This window comes from Meleagris gallopavo, chromosome 6 (genome assembly GCF_905368555.1).
Source record: "Meleagris gallopavo chromosome 6, MGAL_WU_HG_1.1, whole genome shotgun sequence".
Taxonomy (NCBI): Eukaryota; Metazoa; Chordata; class Aves; order Galliformes; family Phasianidae; genus Meleagris; species Meleagris gallopavo.
In genome coordinates this window covers 22351387-22378874 of record NC_139409.1, presented here as the reverse complement: position 1 = coordinate 22378874, position 27488 = coordinate 22351387, and the positions used below count along the sequence as shown (strand labels likewise).

The 27488-nt window shown below is 36.8% G+C and overlaps 1 protein-coding gene across 5 annotated transcripts in view; it reads right to left on the bottom strand.

Moving 5' to 3' along the window:
• ANKIB1 (ankyrin repeat and IBR domain containing 1) overlaps positions 1-27488 on the bottom strand; it is an 87102-nt gene that overhangs the window by 36400 nt on the left and 23214 nt on the right. For 4 of the 5 annotated variants that reach the window (XM_085227422.1, XM_085227420.1, XM_085227423.1 and 1 more), the window contains exons 2-4: positions 20929-21197; positions 7872-8172; positions 1865-2047 (exon numbers count right to left, since the gene is read on the bottom strand). In XM_085227422.1, the coding sequence (XP_085083548.1) occupies positions 1865-2047; positions 7872-8172; positions 20929-21116 (672 nt within the window). In that variant the 5' untranslated portion in view covers positions 21117-21197. Of the gene's footprint in view, positions 1-1864; positions 2048-7871; positions 8173-20928; positions 21198-27488 lie in introns of those variants that run through there. The other variant, XM_085227424.1, reaches the window with a different exon arrangement.

Here is a 27488-nt window from a genome sequence, read left to right as displayed (position 1 = left end):
TTCTAAGGCTGATCTTTTTAATTATTTTCAGTCACTCTGATGGATAGGATTGAAAGATGAACTTCCCCTGGTTGCATATTCTTATCATGCCTCTGGTGCTAACACTCGTGCTCTCACAGATACACAAGAAGTCTGAGAAACATTCCCACTGAGAAGTTGCCAGGAAAGGTAAAGAAAAGAGAAACTATGAAGGCTGATTTGCTCTGTGCAAAACTCTAAGACTGTCAATCAATGTGCCAAATTCCATGGTGACAGTTTTTGGCTTGTGCATCTTAAGGAATCTTAAGGAAAGCTGCCCTGGTATGTCAGATGGACACAGGAATGCAGGCCTGCCTTCAGTTCTCATGCTTAGCAACTTTTCCAGAAAGAAGTCAAACAAGGAACTGAACTATATTATTTATTTGCCTCAGTGAAATGAACTCAACACTTTCTCTTGAGTCCTTTGTAAATAGCAAGTCTTCAAGTTGATTAAGCTGAGTATCTACCGTAAACAATCATAAGACATTATTTTCTCTTGCTGAAATTGTTCAAGGAGTTTGTGATTTGCCCCATCTGTATCTGTAAAGTTTACTTTCTTATTGCAGTGTTGCTATGATATAATAATAAAAATGATTCAAGTTAAATAAAACAGTTACAATTCACCACCCTACAAGACATTTTCTTCTTATAAGCAAAATTATTGCTATGATCCAACCAATAGCACAACCATCCAAATAGTTCTATAGGTACAACCAAAGGAGTAGTAAACTGCAATCATGGCAAGAAACAGCAGCAGCCTTTTAAAGTGCCTTTACCAATAGAGAAAATGTAATTTTGATCTATATTCTTCAACACTTTGGATGTCTCTACAGGGGAGCATTCAGAGAAACTGAGTTAATTACTGCTGTTATTTCAATATACAATTAAATTATACTAAACTTCAAAACCTGTCATCTAGGAGTGAACAATTTAAACAAACTTGTTTATATTTGAATTTATTCAAGAAAATTAACCAAATAGTACAAAGATGCTCTACTTTAAAACAAAAGTGACCACACCTGGCATTTTTCAGGGAAACAGCTGATATGATATGAACCTATTCTTATTTAAACCTGAGTGAACTTTTGTGTTACCAGGTCAAAGGGGACTGAGCTAGTAAAATGTAAGGACATGCTACTTTTTGAAATCCATTGCCCTGAATCCTAATTTATGTACATATTCTTACTTAGATTTTTAGTTAATTATAATCGCAGTCAGTAAGATATCATAATTCAAGCAAATTTGTGTCAATGAATTTCACATCTCTTCAAAAAACAGGCTTCAAAGTAACAATCCTTGTTATGATCTGTCTTTCAGGTTCTGATGTGCAGTAGCTTTAAGCATCATGCTATAAAACAAGAAAGCAAAAGAATTGTTTTTAAATCCTGCACTACTCAGCTGGCTTTTGATAACGTTGAACTCAGTCTCAGTCTAGGCAGATCAATGATAATGTTTTTTCTATTCTGTCTCACAGATATTCTTCTCTTCAGAATTTCTCCAGTTCTTTCTTTGAGACAGGAAGTGATCTTATGAAATAAAAATCTGTAAAAACTTTCTTTTGGAGACTGTTTCCCAGCTCATTGGCCTCTGCACTTCCTCTAGACTCACAGCTTACAATACCTTCAAGGCAGTCCTTGGAAATAAGACTAAGAGTAAAACCTCTTCAGATTTGACAACAGAATTGTTACTTTCTTTGCTTAACTTGGAAGATACAAAGAGCTGTGTTCAAATGAAATGTCTTCCAAATATACGGTACAAAGTACAGTGCATGTTGAATATTTAACAATGTTTTGTCATAATGTAACTGTTACAAATATAAATGTGTAAATTTAAAGTATTCTCTGACCTCTTTTTTGTCTAAAGCAGCATACTCAGCTTCAATGCTTTCAGCTTCAGGATCACGTGAAAATACCATTCGAGATTCCAGGTTAAGAGCTAGCTCTTTGTGGTGTTGTTTCTCTGCACAGTCACATGGGGTATCTTTATTTTCATTTTCTGCAAACAAGTCTCCACCGTGTTTTACCAGAAGCTGAAAAAAAAGTAAATAGTTATCAATTACCAACTCTAACAACATCCTGAAGAAATGATATATGAAGAAGAGAATAAAAAAATAAGAACAAGGAAAACTGAAAGAAGGGATAAACATAGCAGCAATCACCTTTGGGAAGCAAAGATCATGTCATTAAATATATTGTTAGCTTATCACTGAATAAATAATTAATCATCAAATTCACTTACTACTACTTAATAAATTAAATTATTGTAACTGTTACTGAATAAATTACTGCTTGATTTAATATATAATTATAACTATACTACTGTAATTTCATGGAACCAAAAAATCACAGAAATATATTACAAGGTCATATGTTTTTGCTAGGGTTTGATCACTGCAGTTCAGCTGTACTGATATGGTCAGTGCTCCACAGAAAATGAAGGGCTTGAGATCATCAAGCACCCGGCAAGATGAAACTATAGCCATCTTTAAATATTCTTTACATATGGGTATAACTCCACTATTCTTCACATCAGTGATTCACTCGTAGTGACAGAAGGTGGGAGAGTCCCCAGGAAAGGAGGGAAGACAGGGTATTAATTCATAAATAGCACCACTGGTAGATCTACCTTATTTTTGAGAACCGGACAGAAAGAAATGACATGATGCAACCAAAAGCTAAACCAACCAACTGCAAAACCAGCAATTATTTTTCTACTGCCAAGTAAATAGCACACAAGCTGGGTTACACTAACCTTACCAAATGCTTGATATCAAATATGTCTCTGTATAGTGCCACTGTCTCTTGTCAATAGCCAGCCAGAAGTGGAGTCTCTAGCTAATAAACACTAATTGCACTGCTCTCATTATCTTGGCAAACTTGTTTCCTGCTATAAACTCATCTGATATAAGCAAGCAAAGCAAATGCCATACAAAAGTCAAGAGTACATAATTCTGCTGATTTGTTGTGATGCCTCTATAACACATACTGAACTCTAATGGAGCATTCAGGACAATCACTATTAAAATGATTCACTGTATCTCTAAATAAAACCAAAACCTATAATCATTATCTTGTTTTCAGACTGTGATAGCTATAATAATTCTATCCCGTACTGCAAATTTCAAAACTTATTTTTTTTTACTTCTAAAAAAATAAGATTTCCACGTAAAGACCTGCTCTTCACAACATCTTTTTGATTGTGATCACTTCTTAATTTTCATCTTCAACATACTTTTTTTATTGAAGCTGTCACTATATAATACAGAACAAATTTTACAGATCTGGAATAATTCACAGAATCATAGAATGGTATGAGTTGGAAGGGATTAATCCTACTGTCATGGGCAGAAGGAACACCTAGGTTAGGTTGCTCCAAGTCCCATCCAAGCTGGCCTCGATCACTTCCAGAGATGGGGTATCCACAACTTACCTGAGCATCTCATGCAAGCACCTCACTGCCCTCACTGTGAAGAATTTCTTCCTTACATCTAATCAATCCTACCCTTTATCAATTTATCAATATCCTTTATCAATATCAACCCCTTGTCTTGTCACTACAGTCCCTGATAAAGAGTCTCTCCCTGGTCTTGTAGATTCCTTGAAAACTTTTCCCATTTTCTCCAAAATTAAAAGATATATAAAAAGCAGAAATTTGTGTCATCAAGGACGACACCATATTTTCTCCTCAAGCACAGTATCAGGTAGAAATTATGATAATACTAGGATAATTTTCAAGATATCCAGCCTACACATACCTCGTTTTCTATTTGAACTTCTTGATAGTGCTAAAATTTTAGTAACTTGAATTTCACATTGTCTGTACATTTTAAACTTTAACAAAATTTAACAGAATCATAAAAGACATCGTCTGAAGAAGAAAATTAATAAATAAACTTGAAAGAAGACTCCATAGACTTATGCAGCTCAAAATCTAATTTGCAAGATGATGGATGTGTAAACTGATGTTAAGAATGACACCCTATTTCTTTGGTGCCACTGTTAAAAAGGCTTACGTCTGTTAGGAAATTAAAAAGATACTAATAATCTAATCACATAAAGAATTTAAATAATAAAAATGCTATTTAATATACCAAATATGCTGTGATAGTGTAATATATCTGCATGAAATCAAATCTATTCAATATAAAAGTCAAGCCTTTTTTTCCTGTTTAGTGTTTGGAGGTAAGCATGTTAACACGTCTTCAGCAATGTGCTCCACACAGTTGTTCTGCTCAGAGAAGAAATTAAACACATGTGAATGGAGAAGAATTAAGACTGAACAACCTCAGCTAGTAGGTGGTTCACCCACACAGGAATATGTTCTTTCTCCCATTTCCTTATTTGGGTACAGGGGGATAGAAGTTACAATTATTGAGTTTCCCTGAATAGTTACGGAAAAAAGAGATAATTAATGAAGAATGCTGCTCTGAAGTGACAGTAAATACCCCAACATGGCATGCAGCAGTTAATACATGCAAAAGGCACCCCGAGAAATCCAAACAACCTTCAATTTATTGAACAGAGTGAAAAAACTTGAGGGTTAAGTCTTTTTTTTTTTTCTTTTTTTTTTCCAGATTTTTAGATCTCAGGAACAAAGAAATTATTGCTAAATTCTTTTACTAAGCTCTGTTTCCTGCTTTTCATGATGTAGTGTTGCTGTTCATGTTGAGGGACTACAGACAATACTGAAAGACTGAAGACTGATTCATGTCAGATCACTTCATATGAGTTTTATTTTATTTTCACCAACTTTGGCTCAGAGGTTGTTAAGTGCTAAGCCACAGCATTCCTCATTTTCTGACATGAAAATCTAAACAATAATGTTTAGAAATAAATAGATCTTGGAGAAGGCTACATGGAACAACTCTGAGTGAAACTGTATTTTGAATATCCCTGTAGTTTGAATTTATCAGGCAGCTGGATCACACAAGTGGTATTAAAAAGCAGAATGAGAGAGAAGTACATGGTCCTTTGCAATCCATAACCTTCTGTTTGCTCAATCTAAAATAAATAAAAGTTGACAATCAACTTAAGAGCAGTGTTAAGTTAGACCTAGGACACAGCCTGATACTCATTTATAAATTAATTGCATCAAAAGAGATATTAAATCAATTATATAACCTTACAAATAAGGAAAGTTTCACTCTAGTGTACAGGAGTAGCAAGGCAATATCTGTGTGCAATCCAGTTACTATGAACATAATTAGCTGGATCTGAGAATAATTTATCTAGAAAAGACTGTGACCTGCCTCCGTGGTGAAACTCAGGATACGTTTAGGTAATTTCTAGTGAAGTGCTGATAACAAACTGCTTGCATGAGGCTTGCAGTAACTACACGAGGCAGAAAAGAGAACATAGATTTTGGCTGTGATACTGGAGGTTAAATATCAGAATCTATTAGCAGCATCCTCTAAACTCTTCTCATACTAAAGAATGAACTTTCAGACACCCATAGGCTTAATTTACAGCATAGAAAACATCACGGGGAAGCAGTTTCCATTCATTAGAAGCTCAGAAAACTACAAAGGAAGGATAATCTTCATAATCACAGAACAAAAAGAGTGTTGGCTATAGACATAAAAAAGACACTAGCTGAGGTTTTAAAGAGAGGACTAATGAAAAGCCAGAAAATAAAGAATAGCATACAGTTCAAGCCAGTGCACAGCTAAAGCTGGGCACAGCTAAAGTTGGGCAACTGAAATGACAAATTTTAAATGAGAATGTTCAGATTGTATCTGGAAACTTGGCAGAATACAACCAACACAACAAAGCAATACCACTGGACATATTACGCAAGAATCACAGAGAAGTTTTCAGTGTTGGAAGGGTGGTGACATATTCTATTTTTCTTTTTCAAAAAATTCATGGATAAATAAACTGGCTGTGCCATCAAATATCAGAGAATCCCAGTGGAACACAATTCTGGATTTAAACACAAAGAGCATGAATGATCACCTAACCAAACTGCAACAATAGAAGTAGCATGCTAACAAAGAACAGTAATACTGCAAAGGTAGAACAAACAACACAAACTTCAGTCACTAAATCTCCCAAGCAGATCAAGAAAATGCTGTGCTAAAGATACTTAAATTAAATTTTTAAACTCTGGAAGTGACAGAATCATAGACAAATTAGTTAGCCAGCATATGAGAAGTAAATTCTTACTTTGCCCAGAGAAATGTGCAAGACCTGACTGAAAATGCTGCAGTCAAAGAAGCGCTCAATAACAATTCCCAAATTGTACTTCAGACTCCATGCCCTCGAAACGATCCACTGCCTAATTCAGAAAGTGATACTAAATAAAAGAGTGAAAAAAAAATCTAGAGACATCAGAAGAATGTGTCAGGATAGAAGAGCAGGACGTATTTATACGGGAACGGTAAACTGACTCTGTCCCCAACTGAAGAAAATATGAAGAACAGTCTGGAGAAAAGTAAATGTAAAAACACGATATATAAGGCTAAGAATGGTCTTGAACAATGTGCCAAATACATAGCAACTCAGAATAAGTCATTTCAAAACATCACAGAGTGCATCTGTCAATGTGTCTGTAAAGTCAGTTACCAAACGAAGTGCAAGAGCAATCCCAGATAACATAAAACAGGAAAATGATAGGAATCCAGTTTCTCAGTGGCTGTGCTACATAGATCCCCATGCTTTATGAAGGACACCAGCAAAAGTCCATTTTAAATTGAAGTCTCAGCACAAGAAGTTCTAGAACAAATCAATAAACCAAATACTAATGAATCTACAGCACCAGATGGTATTTATTCATGAGTCCTGATGGAATTTAAATATAAAATTTCTGAACTATTTATTACAATATGCAACCTATTGCTTACATCTTTGATAGTACAAGATTAGAAGATGGTAAAAGTAACATCAGTACTAAATATAGCTCCACAGAAAATTGGGAAAGTCGAGAACAGTACAACAAGCATTACTGAGAGATACCTGGACAAATTGGAAATAATGAGGAAAATACAGCATTGATTGAAGGAAATTACATATGACTAATTTATGAGATGTCTCTGAAGCAGTCAAAAAAACATGGGTGAAAAAGTTTTCTGATAGTTTACGTACAGACTTCCAAAGAATTCAACAAATACACTTAAGAAAAGTAGAAAACTATAGAAAGCTGTTTGACCAAAGTAATAACTTGTTAAAAGACATGAAACAAGGAGAATTCTTGATGTTAGGATATACACTCTTATGAAAATGTTAGCTGTTTCTAAAAATATTAGGTGTGTTACACTGTGCTCTTTAAATTATATTACTAGCACAATTAAATACTAGTTCTCATTATTTGGTATAGTTTAAAAATAAACTTGGTGGGACACTTTCAAAGTTTTTATGATTTCCCATTACTCATTGCCACAGTACCTTCACAAACATTAAAGAAATTTTTAATTTGCAAAAAGGTAATTATATTGATATATGCTAGCACTGATCTAAGGCATCCTATAAAAAAGCTGGGCACTGTGAATTAAAGACATCAAACCTGTTCTTGAAACATGGATGGCATTAGAACTTCAATTTTCCCTTTTAAAGCCTCTTCACCAGTGTTACAGACTTGTAATTATTTCCAATTTTTATAAGCCTATATCAGTTTATTTTGTGCTGAAGAGTTTATGTCATAAAGTTAATATAGAAGTAATCCATTTTTTCATTGTCTTCTATACAGTGTATGTTCCGGGCTGCTTAGCTTTGTCATTTTTTTTTTCAATTAATGAAAACATAAGTTAATTAAAAAGCTAATTCAACCAGATCGTTTTCCTTGAAACAGCCTTGTGAAACACTGCATGTAATTTACTGACAGCGGTATAAGACTTGTGATCATATATCGACTTTTACCTCGACACAGGTTTTCATCCCTGAGGCAGCAGCATAGTGCAAAGGTGTATTTTTTTTGTTATCAACAGCATCAATGGCTGCTCGTTCATACTGTCCTTCATCCAGCTTTGCTCCCTTCCATTTCAAGATCATTTGCAGGCAGTCTGCTCTTCTGCAATCATCTTCGGAAGGTCTTGTCAGGCGAGGATGAAGAGCTCCTTCTGATATCATGATCTGAGGTCCCATACACAGTAAGTGCATAGATGTCTCATTGTGCACATTCCGTTTATTTGGGTTACCATCTCTAACAAAAAGGAAAGTTCTGCAAAGGAAGGAAAACAGAAGAGAGGTAACTAGCACACAATTCTTCTCATTTTCTTGAAGTGGGAAGGTTTTATGATGACAGCTTTCTTTTCCTTTTGCCAAGATTTTGATAAGGTATGTGATAGATATACATCCTTAATCAATAATTTTTATTAGATATGTTAACATGTAAAAAAAAAAATAATCATTAATTTACACTCCATATGGTGCTCACAAATTGCTTTAATTACTCTTTTAATGCCTCCCTAAGACAACAAATTGTTTTTATTTTCATTCAGGGGAAACGAAGAGTAAATCAGTCTGTTCAAGAACCTTGTTCAGAACACCAGTCCACGCGCCCTTATGAAAAGCTGGGGGAGAATTTATATCCAGTTGAGCTCTTTTCGGAGTCAATAGCCAAGATCAGCATGAGTTACCAAAATATCAACAGTCCGTTTGATTTCTTGGAGTGTGGCAAATTTGTGTAGGCCAAGTTTTTTCTAAAATTCTGTGTTGTATTGCAAGAACTGTTATTAAGGCACAAGACTGATTAAATAGATCATTTCTTTTTATCATGCAAATGCCCATCTATACGGATGACAGGGGTTGACAAGTCTTTTCTCAGAATGCTTTAGTTGCTGTTCACAGTGGACAATAAACTATGGCAACAAAAAGGATCAGCTGAGGAATGAGAGGAAAAGAACAGATCGATTCCTGGAATTGCAAATCTGATTCCTGACAGCTGCTGAGGCAATAAAGCTTTCTGCTGCTTCTTGCCAGCAACGAATTACAGAAATTACAATCCAGTTATGAAATGGAAGAAATGAGACAAAACATACAAGACCTACGAAGCCAAACTTGCCTTATTCTTTTGAAGTATACAATATTAATATAATAAATGTTAAAATAATAATATATTGATCTAATTTTTTTTCTCAAGGGAGGGAGCATGCTAGGAAATGGAAAGGAGGAAAGACTGCTTCCTTATAAATGGCCATGAGAATACTGCTAAGGAGTGCTTCAGAACCAAGTTTTCACAAAACCATTATGATCTTATGAAAAGTTCTAATAGAGAATGGTTCCCTTGCTGTTTTTCATGACCCCATTCCTACACAGTCTAGCAGCATCCTTATAATCTTCCCAGGGTATCTGTTCCTGCTTCTACTGCCCATGCATTTTCTTTTTGCTCCCAAGTTTGACCAGCAGATCCTGGTTCAGCCATGCTGGACTCTGGCATTATTTTCCTGACTTCTCACACTTGGGGATGGAGAGTTCTTGAGCAGTAAGGAAAGATTCCTTAAAGATCTGCCAGCTCTACTCCACTCCCCTGCCCTTGAGGACAGTTTCCCAGGGGATTTAGCTGTCTAACTCCCTAAAGAGCTGGAAGTTAGCTTTGCAATAACTTTAGCATCTGATTTTACTTTTTGTCTGTCCCATGATATAACAAACAATTTCCAAGCTTCTATACAACAAAAAGTTTGTGAAGGGAGCAGACTCCACCAAATTCATGTGGAATGAACTGAGATGAAATTATGATAAAGATGGGCTCAGATCACTTCTGCAATTACTACAGCAGTCTTTGGAAAGTAACAGGATACCAAAAATGCCAGTTCTTATGCAGAAGCACTTGGCAGGAATTCCTGAGGACAAACACAAGGAAGAGCAGAGACGAAAGGTCTCACCTGGTACCGAGGCCTAGCAGCCTGCTAGGAGTGTGAAGCCAACAAAAACAATTCAGTGCTGCAAGCTGGGTGGGCTTTGCCTTTTACATCAAGTGAAAATTTATTTCAAAGTTTGAACTTAGTCTGCATAATGCGATAGATGGCTGCGTTAATCAGACGCACAGTCTTCAAATGTCAGGAGTGTCTTTCAGGTATTCATTAACCACATCTTTTCCTCCCACCTCAAGTTGCTTTATATCCAACATAATGACTCCTGCTACTTCTTTATCTCAAAGTAAAATGTCACTTTAAAATTCTGTGAAGACCTGTCTGTGATTTCTGTACTGAGCTGATGCAGGGCTTTAGCTGCTTTAATTGCCAGAAGGCCTTCATCATCACTTCCCAAATCACACGAAGTTTCTCTAGCTATCTAAACATCACTGTCTAGACTTGCTAACACTTCTGTTTTCTGTTTTTTTTAGCATTTTATCATCACTTAAATTCCATGCTGTGGTATTTTAAAACATGTGATTCACTCCTGAATCAGGTTACAATGCATCTGATTATGGAACAGCACAATGTTTTTGTGGTGACCTGTAAAAGCTGTAAATCACATACACTTTTTTCTATAAAACGTTCTTAAAACTTACTTAAACTTATTTAGAAAACTTACTTACTCTATTTCTCCCAACAACTCTACAATGGTTCTATTTAATAATGCAAATATATAGAGATTTAATCCATATTAGAATACTTGTATGCTGCAACCTAATATTTTTACACTACTTAGATTTATATAGGTAATCATTGTAGAAGATTAAAGTACTGCACAGATACAAATACTGTGGAATTGGTTGCATTACACTTGTTCTCTGAAAACAGCCCTAGGCTGAAACTCTGCATAAATGCAGAACTTCAGGGCTGTCAAGGCAGTACACCTTTTCAAAACCAAAAATTCTCTCTAAAGAGTTAATTTAAAAGTCAGCTTTAGTAGTGAATAAGTATTGCTATAAATTTCTTTCACCATAAAATTAAGCTTCATGGAAAAGTACAATAAAACTCTGGTTTTAAGAAGTTATAGAATAAAATCACAGGATTACTTAGGGAGGAAAAGACCCTTAAGATTCAAGTCAAATCATCAACCTAAAATGCCCACTTGCGGGTTTCTATGTTAAACAAATGATAAAAAGACATAGGATGGATTTAAATTTTTTAAACTGTCATTGTGCTGTTAGAGATAAATCCAAAGCACCTCTCTAGTAGACCATTCTCCTAACATCAACATCTGCCCTTATGTGAAAATTACATGGTAAAAGAGTATCTAACAATCTCTATGAAATCTTCAGTGAGAAACATCTTCTGCACACATCTCTCAATGTTCACTTAAAATTTAAGCAAAATTTCTAACACAATTTTGTGGGTTTTGTAAACATTGTTGGTGTGGAAAAAAAAAAAAACATTTTACATAGGGACAATTACTTGTTCATCTTGTTTATTGCTAACTTTCTGTGTCTTATAAATGGGTGTGACAAACACCAGTGCTAGCAAAGGCAACCATCACCTCACTGGAAACATAAAAAGCATCTCCATCTTCTCTTTATAATTTCCAGAAATCAAAGGAACAACCAAAGCTGAAAATCCACAACTTTAAGTTCAGAGAAGATGACTAATGTCTAAAGGAGGGTAAATCAATAGATTTTGTACCATATGGTCATTATTCGACATGGCTCAATTTTTACCAATGGTATTTGGTGTGTAACACTTCCAAAGCTCAGTGCCACAGACCCATCTGATCTGGCTTGTAACTTCAGAGGTATAAAAGCTATGTTTTGCTTGGAAATGTACTGGTAAAGTGAAAAAAAAAAACATTGCATACGGGAAATACCACGTAATCACAAGACAGTCACACTTTTCTTTAGTTACAGCTTCCAGATTTTGCATCAAGCTGTAGCTCTCTACAGAATCCAAACTTGAGGTGACAAACGCATGAAAAAAAGTGTTGAAAAAGTGGCAAAAAAGAAATGTCTGTAACATTTACACCTACTACTATCCGTATTTGGACAAAAGCAGCAAGAGACTCAAGATAATTAGGCTGTGAATTTGAATAATAAACAACTGACACATTCCCTCAGTCTGAGAAGCATCAACACAACTATTTCATCAGGTTTTAATAAAAGTGGGGATGAAAACATTTATGGCCTGTTTCTCTATGCAGATGCTACATAATATACTTATTTATAGTTATATACATTTATACATGTATAGATATATGTACACTCACAAAACATGAAAACATACATACATTACAAAAATAAAACCAAAGTAAAAGCCATTGTGAAGTGAAAGTGCAAGACACTTAGTATACCATATAAATATAATGCAAATTGCACTACTCTAAGCAAGATGTGTTAGAAAAGGTACAGCAACAAGGTAATCTAATCTGCACAGACTTCTTCAGAATATTTCTTCTGGTCCTTGAGTTAGCCCAGTGAAGTCCAGCTCACTATTAAAAGAGTTAACATTGCATAAATGAAAGCTAACAGCTTTTTGAGCAAGTATGGCTAAGCCATGAGTTACAAAAATACAGAGAAGAGCCAAACATTTTTACCCAGTCATTTAAGATGCTCATGCAATAAATTAAACCACAGTTACTGCATCATTCAACTTCCAAACACAGCGAGTCAACATTGACACGTTACTTTGATGTCAACCTTGAATAATGATGGACATTTCATTAATATGAAATACTTCCCCTCCACACCCCTAAAATGTACAAATAACTATACTGTTCTAGAAAGCACTTGAAGAATTCCTTTTTGTCATGTCTGATGGCTGTACAGGAGTACGGACTGGTTTAAATGATATTGTGAAAAGTGTAAGTATTTGCCTGATGTTAACAGCCACACTGTGTAACAACAATTACTGATACTTTGATCCATTAGATAGTAATAGGAAATTCTTCATTAATATTTACAGGTTTTTCTCTCTTTCCTCAAGATTCTTATGCTTCTCCTACAGCCCAAGAATCCGTATGTTGTAAAAAAAACTGAGTAGGATTCAGTGACTATCTCTATTCTGAGATAAAGAATCTCCTGATAGATTATTAAATCTAGCCTATTTATTTAAAAAAAAAAAAACCAACAAACCCACAAAACTCCAACTACAAAACACCATGGAACTATTATCCTGATTTTTTATAAGCCTTAAATTCAACTTACTCCTTGCCTAAGATCTGTTATTAACACTGCCAGAATGCCTGTAAACACTAATAATATTCTGTTAAAGTAAGGATTAAGACTATACCAGTGGCAGTTTGGGCTACTGGCAAAACATGGGAATCAGTGGAGAGCTGGCATGGATACTGCACTGCTGATGGAAGTCTGCAAAGAGTTAATTATTCATTCTGAAATTTGAAGTCTTCACAGACATTTTAAGATCTCTTATGTCAAGGACTTCACTCTAGCTCTAGATCTTGTATTTTTCCTAATCAGAAATGCCTTCCATTTTTCCCATTCATATGACTCCTATCAAGAACATCTGGCAAAATGAATTAAATCCATTTCCTGAGTACTCAAACAATTTCTACAGATTTTCATAGATAACCATTCATTTGAGGATCAAATCCAGAGCTTGGTGCACATGAATCATATCTCAGAGCAACCAAAGGTTCAAATGAAATTCTTTGGCTCTGCCAACATTTGCTGTTCCACTTATGGGCTTAACGTAATGTTCAGTACAAAAATACTGCCTAGAACTCAAGCACTGTCTTCAATTCCTTTTAAACCAGCTCAATAAAGCCTTAGAATCTTTTTCACTGTATTGCTGCAACTTCAACTACTGCCTTCCCAAATACCTTGTTTTCAAAAAGATTATTGAGGTGACTAAAAGTAGGTCACCAGCTGATCTGACTGCAGCTGGACTGACTCACGTTAACGTAGCATCCTACTACCTAAAGACATTTAAGAAAGGTATTACATAGATATGCATCAACAAGAACTTCTTGTTTTCCTCACTAAAAAGAAGCAAATGTATTGAAAAGTTGTAGTGGCTTTGTGCCAACTATTATGACCGAGTATGACTTTCTGTAGAAGTAACCTTTGGCTTGGTACAACAAAGAAGACCAAGAGGGACAATGTGGGAGTACCAAAGGGATACAAAGGAATTGTGGAGCACAGACCCAAACTATCTAAAAGCAATGGACACAAAACTTGGTCAATCCTTCCAGTGCACCAAAACCAATCATACTTTATACAAGGTTCTAAAGCCTGTTAGAAGTGACAGCAGCACCAAAACACAGAATTAAATAATTCCTCGTACAAGAAGGTATTAACATCCTTAAGTTACCTTTAACTGTTGAACGACTGGATTTTATTTTTGACTGACCTCAGCGTGGCCTGTTGGAGAGCTAGCAATGCTGCCTCCATGATTACATGCCAACTGTAGCTTCTATTTCAGTATTTTAAGTAAGATTTTAAAAGAAAAAGAGTTGTATGCCAAATTAGAAGCAGCTTCCAACAGAACTGGTTGCTTACCAGCCACTTTTGTGACTCGAAGTCTTCTGTAATGCAAAATCTGTATGATTTTCACTGCTTTCTCTGGCCTCTCATCCTACTCATTTATTTAGAGCTAGAACCAATTCCCTAACTTTGGTCTGAGCTTCTAAGCTTTCAGAGACTCATAGAATGGCCTGGGTTGAAAAGGACCACAATGGTCATCTAGTTTCAAACCCCCTGCTATGTGCAAGGTTGCCAAGCTTTCTTTCCAAATACATCCTTTGAATCAGTTTTTTTCTAAAAAGACTACCCACGTAGAATGCTCTTCTCAAGTAACTGTGAGATTATTTTAGATTGGTTTTAAAAAAATGTCAGATGAAATAATAACCATGAAACTACCAAGGAATGGGTTCATCTTTACCATTTAAACACAAAGCTTCATATTTCCGTGCAGGGACTGTTATCTTCCTAACAGCTTGTAAATCACCTTGCAATGTATGACATCTAGTGTTGATATTATTTATATAGCAGCAATGATGGAATTACACAGGCAGTACTAGCAGGATTTTTACCCCTTTTATTCTTTCTACAAAATATGAATGTATTACAAAGATTGTCTCATCTTCCTCTCTCCCTTTCTCCTATTCTCCAGAAAAACCCGTTCAATCTGCGTGTTGCTTGATGTTTAATAACATCAACAGAAGGGGCTTTTTATTTTCCTTAAATGTCTCAATGAAGTGATTTTATTTAAATTGGAAAATGTATGAATTTTAAACATTGACTCATTCACAGTTGACATTCTACATATAATGTCACTGAATACGTTAGCTGGATATAGCATTTAGCGATGAGACACTGACAGATTTCTGCTTATCAGACACTCCAAGTTTCCCAGCCATCATTTCTATAACTACAGAACCAGTAGACCTGTCTGCTGAGGAAGCCACATGTGCCCAACTCTCCAAGTGGGTTAAGCCACTTGACACAGAGATTCAACCACCTTGACAATCACAAACACTACATGGTAACAAAACTAACTTAGTCATCCTGGTGCAAAGGACCAAAGCAATACTCTGCTTCTTTACAGCTCAAATGTAATTTCACTTTGCCTGTGGTCAAACAATCACAGGTTTTTATTAAGGAAAACAGATAACACGGAATAAAGAATCTTCATAAATGTACTGTATTCATACATCTCATCTCACCAATAAGGGATCTTATTTTTACAGCATTTGATTTTCAAGAAAAGGAAAAGGAGGATAATATGGTAACAGATTATAATCTGAATAACAAAACATAAACAGTTACTAACTGCAGGGAAGAGCACATAACCTGATGTTTTTGCTTTTATAGCAGTTGCAGAAAATCCCGGTAACAAGGAGAAACAGTATCTAAATACACTCAACAGTAGCATCTGTAACTAGAGGACAAAAATACTTAGTTTCAGTAGGATTAATCCCAATTTCTAGACTTCTGTAACTGGAAACCTTTGCTTTTACTGCTCTGGAAAAAATTGGCTTCACAAGCTACTGCTGTCTCACTGCTTCTACTGACTTATCCTGGTGTTCTGCTTAGGATCAGTATTAACTGCTCCAAATGAGCCAGTTTGGGCTTGAATACTCACAGAGAGATATGACTTAACAGTAAAAAGGTCCTGAACATGAGGAAAAACTTTTTCACCCTGAGGACGCAGAGCACTGGCACAGGTTGCCGAGAGAGGTTGTGGAGTCTCCCTTCTCTGGAGATCTTCAAATCCTGCCTGGAGACAATGTTGTGCAATGTGCTCTGGGTGGCCCTGCTTGAAGAGGGGGTTGGACTGGATTACCTCCAGAAATCCCTTCCACTCAGTCTCTTTCTGTGTCTGAATATGATGAGAAAAAAATGTGTCAAGGATTCAAAAAGCTCCCAAGTAAAACTACGACACTGAAAGTCACACCACAGCATATGCTGCAGAACTACAGGTTATCTAAGAAGGTTTTCCCCCATGTGCTCTTTGCGCTGTTTTTATATCCATTCACTAAACATAATTTAAACTTATCTTTTTGAATAAGAATCAAGACTTTCATTCATAATGGATTATGATAAATCTTAACAGTGGAATAAAATCAATTTGTATGTTGCACAAGGCTCTAAAATCATTGCTACATATCTTCTTTTTATGTTTCTGATGGTCATGTAACTTTTTATTTTACTTCCTATTATCCACTGACAACTACCTATTTATTAAATTGTGATGAACATAATCTGAGTAGCAAATCTGAATAGTTTTGTAACACAGATGACCTTACTGAACTAGATCTATTAGCAACCAAGGCAAACTTCTCTGAAAGTCATTGCTGAATTAGTTAAGATATCTGCTACAGCAGATATCCACAGGCCATAACAGAAAATCAGTGAGTAAATGGCACTCAAATTGTTCCCGTGATATTTACAATATAGTCCGAGAAAGAAAATTTAAATTTTTAGTCCTTCCAAAATGGAAAGTAATTTCTAGTTTTCTAGAGTGATGTTAAGGTGTATTTTTCTCTTTGTTCCATTCTATTTTTAATAAAAGGCCTCTGGCTGATTGGGGCTGCCAAATCCAGCAGCTCATGGGAGGCAAGGTTGCGGTGGCTCCCCAAAAGTAGGCTCAGACATAGACGAGGCCATGCACATAACGCATTCATGCACATGCATGCAATACATGTGCAGTATATGTGGATCCACATGGACAGAAACACTCAGCACTCACTGACCACAAACACCATCAGTGATCCTTAATCCATTCCACTCTGTTGGTGAGCAGGATGAAGCTCCAACAGTGGGCAAAATATACAACTGAACAGTGTTGATCCCTTCAGTAAGCAGCCTTGGATACTGTTGATCCCATAACTGGCATTTTCCATGGCCTGGTTCTTCCAATTACCTCACACACCCATGCACATGTGATGCAGGTCCCCTGCTTCAGACACTCAAAAACTCCCAGCACCTCATGCGCTTAAGCACATGCACATATGCAGAATGATCTCTTGGCCTCCTGGCTGACCTGCACGCTTGAGGCTGCCTCCCTACACAAAGCTCCCAGGGCATCGACCCTACTTGCTGGCTCCTCCAGCTTGATCCCCATTAGTGATGGTACACTGACATTGTGATATAACATGTGTGTGTTCTGGTCTTTCCAGCCTGCTGGCACCACAGGCTCAGGGACTTCAGCTGTTGGTGCTTAGGCCTCTATAAAAAACATACACACAGAACAACACTTAAAAATAGCGTTTAATGAGGTCAGAATGGACAGCAGTGACCAGGCACAGGGCATGGGCAAACACATCAACCAGCCACCTGCTTTCATGTCCTGATTGGGCAGACAAAATGAGCCACTCGGAACCACTGAATCCTACTCAGCCTTTGGAAATTTCATGCAGCACTATGAACGTTCTCGTTTGTGCTAATTAGTCACAACCAGCAGTTTTTGTTTTTTAAACACTAAATGCTCAGTAAAAGAAAGTGATCTGTCAGGTTAAACATTATTTTGGGCTGTAGACCAAATAAAAGTTTTATATTAACTGAATGCCTAGCTATTTTCCCTTTTTTATTTCAACTTTTCTGATGTATCAAAGCTTTCTATGATACTCATGAAAAATTATCACAGATACAAACCTAGTATTTTAACACATTCTTGAAGAATCTAGTGAAAGGAAAATAAATTAATTGCTCATTTACAGAGTTATACAAATAAGCATGAGGCTACTGTCTGGTTATACGCTACATGCAGTTTCTAGACCGTAAAAACTAGATGAAAAGCACAGCAACTGGATGACTTAGATTGCTGACCTGGTGTAAAACAACTGTATGATTAAAAACATTTGAGGAATTTTTGTGAGTGTAGCTTTCTGCCAGTAGAGTTCATGCTGAATTATATAAAGGTAGTCAGGAGAAGAGTTTTGCTTCAAGAGCCTTTAACCTCTTCTCCAGATTCTTCTGTTTCTTCACCTCTGAGATGATTATACCAGGATGTCCTCAGCTCTCCTTCATTAAAAACATGGTGTCTGTACTTTCACTGAGTCTTTCGACTGCCACCAGCAGCTACCAGACAATCAGGAAGTCTGTCCATTTGTTTTAGTACTGGGCAACAGCACTGTCAGACAGGCTATTTCTGAGCATCCCAGAACATCTATTTTAACATATTCTGCTATTCAACAGGTGTATTGCCAAATGCATCTCACTACTCTGAACTGAGAAAATTTCACAAAATTAATATGTTAGTTAATACCCATCTACAATAACACAAATATCAGCCTATGGAAAAAAAACCAGAATGATACAGTATACAAGATACTGCCTAGAGTTTCAACTACAAGTAAGTGTAGCCACAGATTCCCAAATATTCAAAATGCTCCCTAAATAAATATACAACACCATATGAATATCCCATAATAGCAAATCTCTTTCAAAACATATACAGATTTAAAATCATTTATATTTAGCTACTGTACCCCATCAGTAAATCAAAGTATTCATTTCAATATTCAATTTATTTAATCTCTTCCTGTATCCACAGGAAGAGGTTTGACTGAGAATCACTTGTGTCCTTCCTAGCATTAACTTTGTAAACAAGCACACTGCAAGTCTTACTACTTCTTTCAGATAAAAATGCATTTTTTTTTGGTGTAGTATCTGTCACAGATGATTTTTGAACAAATTGGTTACAAGGACAGCAGAAAAACAAGTGGGAAAAAGAACCTCAATAAAACCGTAATTCCAACAGTACAGGCTTTTAGTAGCAGGCTCTAGCAAACACAGCTACCTTCACAATATTTATTAACAAAAAAATATACTGCAAGACTTGGACACAAACTAGGAAAATAAATGAGTCATCATTTGTTTATAATGTGTGCAAAATAAAACAGAGTTTTCTTGTGAGACTTAGAAGCCATGTAGCTAGAAGTAAAATGTCATTTCTAAATTACTAATTATTTTTAATGCAAAGCAGCTATTCTAAATCTCATCATAATGGCAAAATATGAATTAACTAATGGATTGCTCAGCAGTCAGTAATTATGACTCCATTTCTTCCTATGTATGCAAACGACTTCACATATTCTTTTAATGAGGGTGTATTTTCTTAAACTGAGAGAACCAACCTGTAAATTTCAGAGAGAAAAATCACATAAAATGTAAATAAGATCTAGATGCCATTTTATATAATGTTTACTTAGAATTTTTTTTACAATTGAAGAATGAGAAATGAGAACGTTCTGAGGATGTTAGGAAATTAGAAAATGATTCAATGGTGAAATTAAAAGATCAATTAAGTGGGAGAGAAGAGAAAAGTATTTAGCAAAAAATCAAGGCAGAGAAATCATGCAGCATAAAAAACTGGAGAAAAAATATAGCAGCAGTCCTGGCAAGTGAGTAGTAGTTTCAGCATAGAACAAACCACAGGCACATCAGTTGTAGACATAAGCACAGAGATAAAATGCATATTAACAGTAGGACAGTTCAACATAGGTCTCTGTCCCATTTCCTAATGTAAGCAGGAGACTAGTAATGAAATTCCCTCTAACTCATTATTGACCTGGTTTCATCAGAGACAGAATTGCTTATTCTTTCATAGTATTTGGTATGATGCTATGCTTTGCTTTACGAGAAAAACAGAGCTGACAGTACAGAGATGTTCTACTTGTTGCTGAGTGGTGCTGTGAGGAACTAATGACATTTAAATTTTTCAGCTTCTCCTACTGTCCTGCCAGTATGGTGGCAGGGGGGGGCACAAGGTGCTGGGAAGCGGCAGAACCAGGACAGCTGAGTTAAACAGGACAGAGGGATATTCCATACCATATGACATCATGCAAAAAAACCTTGAAAAACGGTGGGGAGTTGGCTGGGTGGACAGCCCCTGCTTAGGGATTAGTGGGGATAAACCACAATTAACTACTAAAGAAAAGGTTTAGCAATGCTTACTCATAATTAAATTCATGAAATACTAGGCTGGAACAGCTTGTACTTGTGATCTCTGGACATGGATAAGATGTGAAACTCCATGTTGTTAATCTCTAACTGGTCTAAGAGCACTGGCAAAAACAGGCAAGGATGGAAGTAGCTACAATACAGCTGTATGTATTGACCAACAATAATATCTTCACTCATATTCAAGTTTGCTGCTATTGTCCAAAATGGAAAATAAAATGGGTAATAAGAAATAAATACATATTGTCCCGTCTGAAAGTCTATACAATCAATATGGCATCTGTTAGTTATGACACAGACAGACTCTTCTAAAACAGGAAAACACAAAGGTTTCTTCCAACCCAGACCAAACTATGATCAAGAACAGTAAAATAGTCATTATTTTCAAAGAGCTGTGGTATAGGAGTCTTCAGAAAACAATCTGAAATTGTCTATAATAATGTTATGGAGAGAGAACAAAGACACAAAAAGTAAAATTAAAGTCTGTTATACCAGATTGGGATTATAGACTAATTTGCATGTTTTCTATCACTATTTCAAAATGGCACAAATTCTGCTGCAACACACGTACATAAATATGTTCATATGCACACACACAATATTTATAACCTAGCTAAAACCCTTAAATTTCTTAGATCAGTTATTCAGACAAACAAAACACTGAATTACACTCACCCCAGGATACGATTCATTCCATGCCTAGCAGCATAATGGAGTGGAGTATTGTGCTGATAAGTTTCTCCATACGAAGTATTTGGGTCAAGAGTTTCTTTTAGTTGAGGGTTACTCTCATATATTTGGCAGGCCAGATTTTCATCTCCATTTATAAGAGCTTTGCGGAATTTGGTGGTTGTATTTCCCATGTTGCTATTCTAGCTATTGATGGCACTTTTTCCTTTCCCTTTCATCCACTTGTCATGAGGTTCTGTAACATGCTTCACAGCCTAAAAAGACAAACAGTATGTTAATTATTTTGTAAAGCACTCTTTCCCAGATGAATTAACCCAGAGCTGCAGCACTGTAAGCATGCACGTGAAGAGTACTTAGGGCCTAAAACCTCTGCTCACGAATTCCTGAAGTCTTTATAGGTAGGATACACGCAAATTCCCAATTATTCACAGATTATTTCCCTATTGAGTATTTTCATTACAAATACTCTTGAAACATATAGAAAATATAAAGAGGGCCAAGATACATCTGTATTAACAGACACGGATGAAAAGTGAATTTCCACCGAATGAGAAGCAAGTAAGAAATTAGAACTGATTTCAAAACATAGTACAACCAAAGACAAACCTTTCAATAGAGGTAAAATTCTTCAAAAGTATGCAAGAAACTAGACCTCTTAACTGTTACTTAAAGAACACCAGGTAAAATAGACTTGAAGTACCTATGCACATGAAGGTGGGTGAAAACAGCACTTTTTTTTTGCCAGCCAGATCAATACACGCAAACATAGGAATCACTACAGCCCCATCCTAGCAGTTCTGCTAAGGAGATTCTTTAAAACATCAAGCTCATTTTTAAAACAACAGCTGCAGAACAACAGTGACTGGGTCCATACTGTGCCAGGCAGCACTGCCAGTTGTTGTGCTCTACAGTCTCTTGCCTTTACCTGATGTGAGGGACCAGCAGACCGAGTTACACGAAGACTGGGCAAGCAGAGCATCTCATCTCACGAGATAGGACAGGAGAAGCTTATTGGGCTGTCTGAACGAGCATGCTGTGTTTTGTGTCAGTGGGAGAGAAAGGGGACTCAGCACCAGGAGGCAGCTGGTAGCACAGTGAACCTTCGGGAGTCCTATTGTGCACGAGTCAACACATGCAGACCACTGCATGCCAGATCCTTCCCCCACAGCATATACTCTGAGATGCAAATATGCCAGGCACAGCATGATAGGACACAGGAATTGATTGTGTTGGGAACATACAATCAGACAGGACAGGAGCTGCTATGCACCCACTGCCTTATATTCTACTCAACAATTATAATGACTACTTGGCAAATAAAAGGTCTACCTCAAACTTCTGCATTTGCTTGTATGCAGTTACTGGTGCAACAGGGCAGCTCTAAACAGAAAAAAATCAGATGAATGTAAGGGGTCTAAAGCTGCAGAAAGTCTGCGTATGCAATCCATGTGAGAAGGATTTGGGAAACTGTAAGGGAAAGCTGCAATGCTATACTTTTGTTCCCACAGAGTTGTCCTCACATGAGCTGCTTTTGGCTACTACTGTGAACTTGCACATCACATTAATAGCAAAAGTATCAAAGAGCAGGACAAGCACACTTGCACACCTTTATGTGCATCTCTGTATGACTGCAGTTTGCTCAGATTCTGTTCTACGTAAGTGCAACTTTCTGCAGTTCTGCACTGTCCCCTTGCTGCAGTTCCTCTGACGGGTCTCTTGGGGAAGGCAAGGGAAAACACCCTCATATCACCTGGGTATATGGCAGTCTGGGCCACCCTAGAAGGAATACAATGGCTATCGTGGCCTCTATTTTAGTCTCCTTTTCCTCCAAAACTCCAGTGAAGCAATCCCCATTTTGGAGTAGTTGTGTCCTACTGCTTGATGCCACTGTGGGATGACAGGTCTGCTACAGCAGCTGACCCAGCATTCTGAGCATGGTGCCCTGTGTTCCCCCCTAAGGTCAGGGGAAAGCCCCTGTGAAACAGCTGGATATTCACATCACAAGGGATGAGCAGGTATTCTGAAAGCAGAAGCACGTCTGTTGTACAGGCAAACCAAAGCCCAACATAAATACTGCAGCATTTGGTATCTTTCTGTTGTCTCTGTATTTTATAACATAAGCATGCGGATGCTATATTCATGTTCTTCAAGATAGCCCCTCTATGTTCACATTACCATGTCATAGCTTCTGGTGCTTTAGATTAGCATGCTTCCAGGTACATAAACAACTATGCTACAGTAAACAGCTTTAGGCTTTAATAAAATACTATAAAAATCATGGAAAAACCTTCTCTTTTCAATAAACCAGCAGTTCATATTACCCTCTACATAAAAACAAAATAAAGCCCAAAGCTTTCAAGAGCTGGAATCTTAAGAACAACTTGAGAGAATGACTTTCAATCACATTTGTTAATGAGGAAAGTTTATGATGTTATAGTATCTGGTAATCCCTATTGACTACCAGCAGCTCCTGAGACTACAAACCAGACAAGAAAAAATGCCTGAAGTATATCCTTTTCCTCAAATCTTCATGCAAATCAATAATGCAGATCCCACTGGAGCCCCCAAAGAGCAAAACTGCACAAAAAACTTCTTGCATCATTCAGAATTGGGAGGTATCAGCATCAGTTGCTGTGTACTTATTTCTGGAACTTAGCACATGGGTAGCTTCTGTCAGCTGCAGAGCATGCTGCCTCTTGCCCCACCTGGCACATTAAACAAACCTGCCTATGGGCAAGGGAGGCTGCTAAGAGTCTAAGGAGATACGGGGCCCTGAGGGAATCTGAGAGGAGGCTGGAGCACATTGAGAGTGCTGAGATCCTGAAGCAGAAATCTGTATGTATTTGGGCAGGGGGCTGGGAATGCATGGGAGAACTGAGAGCCTGAGTAGGTTGGCTGCAGTACAGAAATGGCAAAAATTTAAATTTCATTAGTTCACTGCACGCTGAGCAGCCTGTTTATTTTTTGACGTAGTACGGATATAGTACATGGTAGAACAATCTTCAAAAATGAATAATATAAAAGATGTAAGCACTGCTCAAAATATTATATACATTACCATAACATCTGGCAAATTCAGGAATATGCAGCAAGTACTGCAAAACTGACATCTGCTTCCCTAAAAAAAGCCCTACAGCCTAGTGCAACTGAAGGGCTATATATGATACAGACATGATACAGAAAGGTGAACAAAGAAATACAATCACATACTACTCTACATGTAAGGACCACTCTCCAAATCTCAAGATTCTCAGAGTCAAAGGAAAGCAAAAATTTTAAGGATTAAAAAACAGCAATGCTGTGGCTTTGAATAGAGAAGAGGAACTTTTCCCAAAACCAAGAATCAGCAAGAGGTATTGAAAATTTAGCAAATGGCTAATGCAACTATAGTCATCATATTATCAAAAGAAAATTAAATATGATGGAATGGGGACAGTGCATGAAAGCACTTCAGGTGAAGGCAAACAGCTTATATTTGATGTGATAGCAAGAAACCAATCTCTGGGAGAACACAAGGAGAGAAGTGACAGGGTCAAAACTAATCCAGAAAACAACTCCCTATCTAAAATACAGGATGTGCTAATGTCTTCCAGCCTCATTCAATAACCAAAGGGATATTCATCTTTCTCACTCAGCCTCTTATGCCTCAAAAAATTTGGTGGGCCACAGCGTGGTTTTCTTTTCTGCATTAGACATTAAATGTGTCAGTACAAATACTCTGTGGGTACAGAGGGGCAAAGCTGCCTTTGTACACTGCCAGTAAGAGATGCCTCCCAGCACCTCGGGAAGTCAGAAGAAACCAACACCCAACAGCTGTTGCCTCTCTCAAGCTGCCGAGTGCTTGCTGTATATTCCAGGTCTGCCTGCCTGTGGTTGCCAGCTCAGCTCCCAGCAAACAGACAACCACTTCAGAGTTCAAAGGAGGCCCTGCTTCAGCTGAAGGAGAAAAAGGACAAAACATGAGCTGATACAGCAAACTTCTGCATCTGAGAATGGCTGAAAGGGGTCCAGGCTGCCTTTGTTGTTGTTTTTTTTTCTGTTAGAGGCTTCCAATCCATTACGTGCTCTCAGAGGACAGTAAGCTAACAAGGCCAGCACTGGAACCAGGCAGTAATTCATCTCAGAAAGGAAATTTAGTTTACTCTTTCAACCCCTCCTCTCATGTGTTTGAAGGTTAAGGGTGTGCAGTACATGTGTATCCTCCCAAAAGAGATGGAGCCTGGAAGGCCCAGCCAGGTCATGGCCTCAAGGACTGGGAAGCTGCATGCAGGAAAGGCTTTAAGGCTGGCTCATCAGCTCCCAGCTGCACTTTGTCACTGCTCTTGCTTTGGGTTTGCACAAACTCAGCATATACAATTCTTAGGCTATTTTTTAATTTGTTGTATTACAAAAACAAAAATGTATAAAAATATATATATTATAAAAAAATGACAATATGAAAGTGGCAGTTTTCAAATATTTTACCTAAAAACAATGAGACTCTAGCAGAGTTTCATATGACAAAGACTTCTGTTTGATAGGCAGATCTATTTGCTGTGTTTTTAAGTTCTACGATAAAAAAGAGCTATATCATAGCCTTTATTGTACCATTTATTGTTACTATTATTGTAACATTAAAACAACCAAAAGCATCCTTACAACCTTTTATATCAACGAGTACAGGAAAAACTAAACGCAGTGTTTGCTTACTATATCCCCCCACTACTGTTTCAGAATTTCAAACATCAATCTTCATATTTAAAATAAGAGACTCTGTCATTCCCATTTTACTACTGTCATTCCCAAATAAAAGTTCCAACTTAAAGCATAAAACCATAATTCTGTTAACACATATCACTTTAAAGAAAAATTCTTATAAAGTCAATCAAGAGAAGTGATTCTCTGCTTTGACACTGAACAGTAAAACTGCTATGGACTTATTAGCAACACTGCTAAAAGCAGCACTTTGATACCACAGCTCCATAAATATTTAACAGAGATGGACACTCCCATAGGAGCCTGAAGAACAAGTACAACATCAAAAAAGAGTGAATACAGAAAGATGTGGGTAGATGAAGGCACAAACGCAATTTTGTTGCAGTTGCACCAGCTGCCCAATTATTATTGATTTTTTCATGGGCACCACCATATTAGTGAGTTTGAAGGGACAATTTTAATGGCTTCATAGGATTTCAGAAGTAGCTCCTCTCTAGAAATAGGGCCAGGCTGCTTGCTTGAAATTTAAAACAAATATTGTATGAGAGGGATCACACAGCTATTTTTGAAACCCCTTACTTCTAACACTCATTTTACAGCAATGTATTCAATAAACAAGACTTTCATGAGATGACACATCTCTAAATTTACACTGGACTTCCTTTAATATTAAAGCAAGTTTTCTTGCTGAAATGTAGCACGTAGCACGTGATCATACAGCAGCAGATTTCTATCTTGGGAAATCAGGGAAGGGAAAGGGAGACATACTATACTACACAGTGCTGCTTAGCAAATTTATCAAAATTAGTAAAAAATACTTAGATTTAACTGTGAGAAGAAAATGCTAAATATTTCTTGCACAAAAAAATCTTTTATCTATATAACAAGCAAAAATCATCAGTAGAACTTGATATCATTTAAACACTTTGTTATTCAACTCTGTAACCCTGAAAAGTTTGAATACAATTTGTAGGCTAAAAAAAAAAAAACAAACCATATTTTGTACTCAAAAGTATTTTTTTCATGTAAACTGTAAGAACATGATTGTGAAGACACACATCAATAGTCACTACAATGATGTCTTAATACTATCAAAATACATTATTACTAAAATTGGTCTATGTACGGTTTTTTATACCCTTGCAAAGACAACTGATAATGAATTGCCAAGACAAAAAGGATAATGCTGAAAATACAAAATATTATTCTGCATTCTAAAAGCATATTCTGTTCTAAGCATAGTTAGCTCAAAAGGTAACTATTTTATTTGCTTTGGATACTGCAGTTAAACAGCCCATTTTTTAAAAGGTGAGTTCATAAAATATTTACTGCAGTCTGTCCTGCATTACAAATCAAATCATTTGCAGGAGGGAATCATGAACAGCTTCATGTTTTAGGAAAAAGACGAGTAACCTGCTATATTTAGAGTGTTGCACCATGATGCTAGTGCAACTCAAAAGTTATGTTCAAGAATTCCCAGAATACCAGGTCCTCTCAAAACACTGATTTACCCTTTCTTCTCTTGCCCCCACCTCTTTCCGTGAAATGCTAAAAAATTGTCCTAATTGGTACCAGGAGGATAATATTAAAAATAAAACATTCAAAAAGGCATACTTAGTTTATGCCTAGCTGGCAGAGGTGTCTATAATTAAGATATATTAGAAAATATTAGTTTAAGGCTAATTTTTAAAAGCGTGAAGATTTACCAAACTTAAATCACTGGGCAAAAATTTCCCTTGCTGGACACCTGCCCATGGAGAAATATCCCTGCCAAGTTCTACGTAACAACTATGCAAGAAAAGCTAGCGAATCATGTTATGGAAAAGAGGTACTTTAATTTTTTTTTTTTT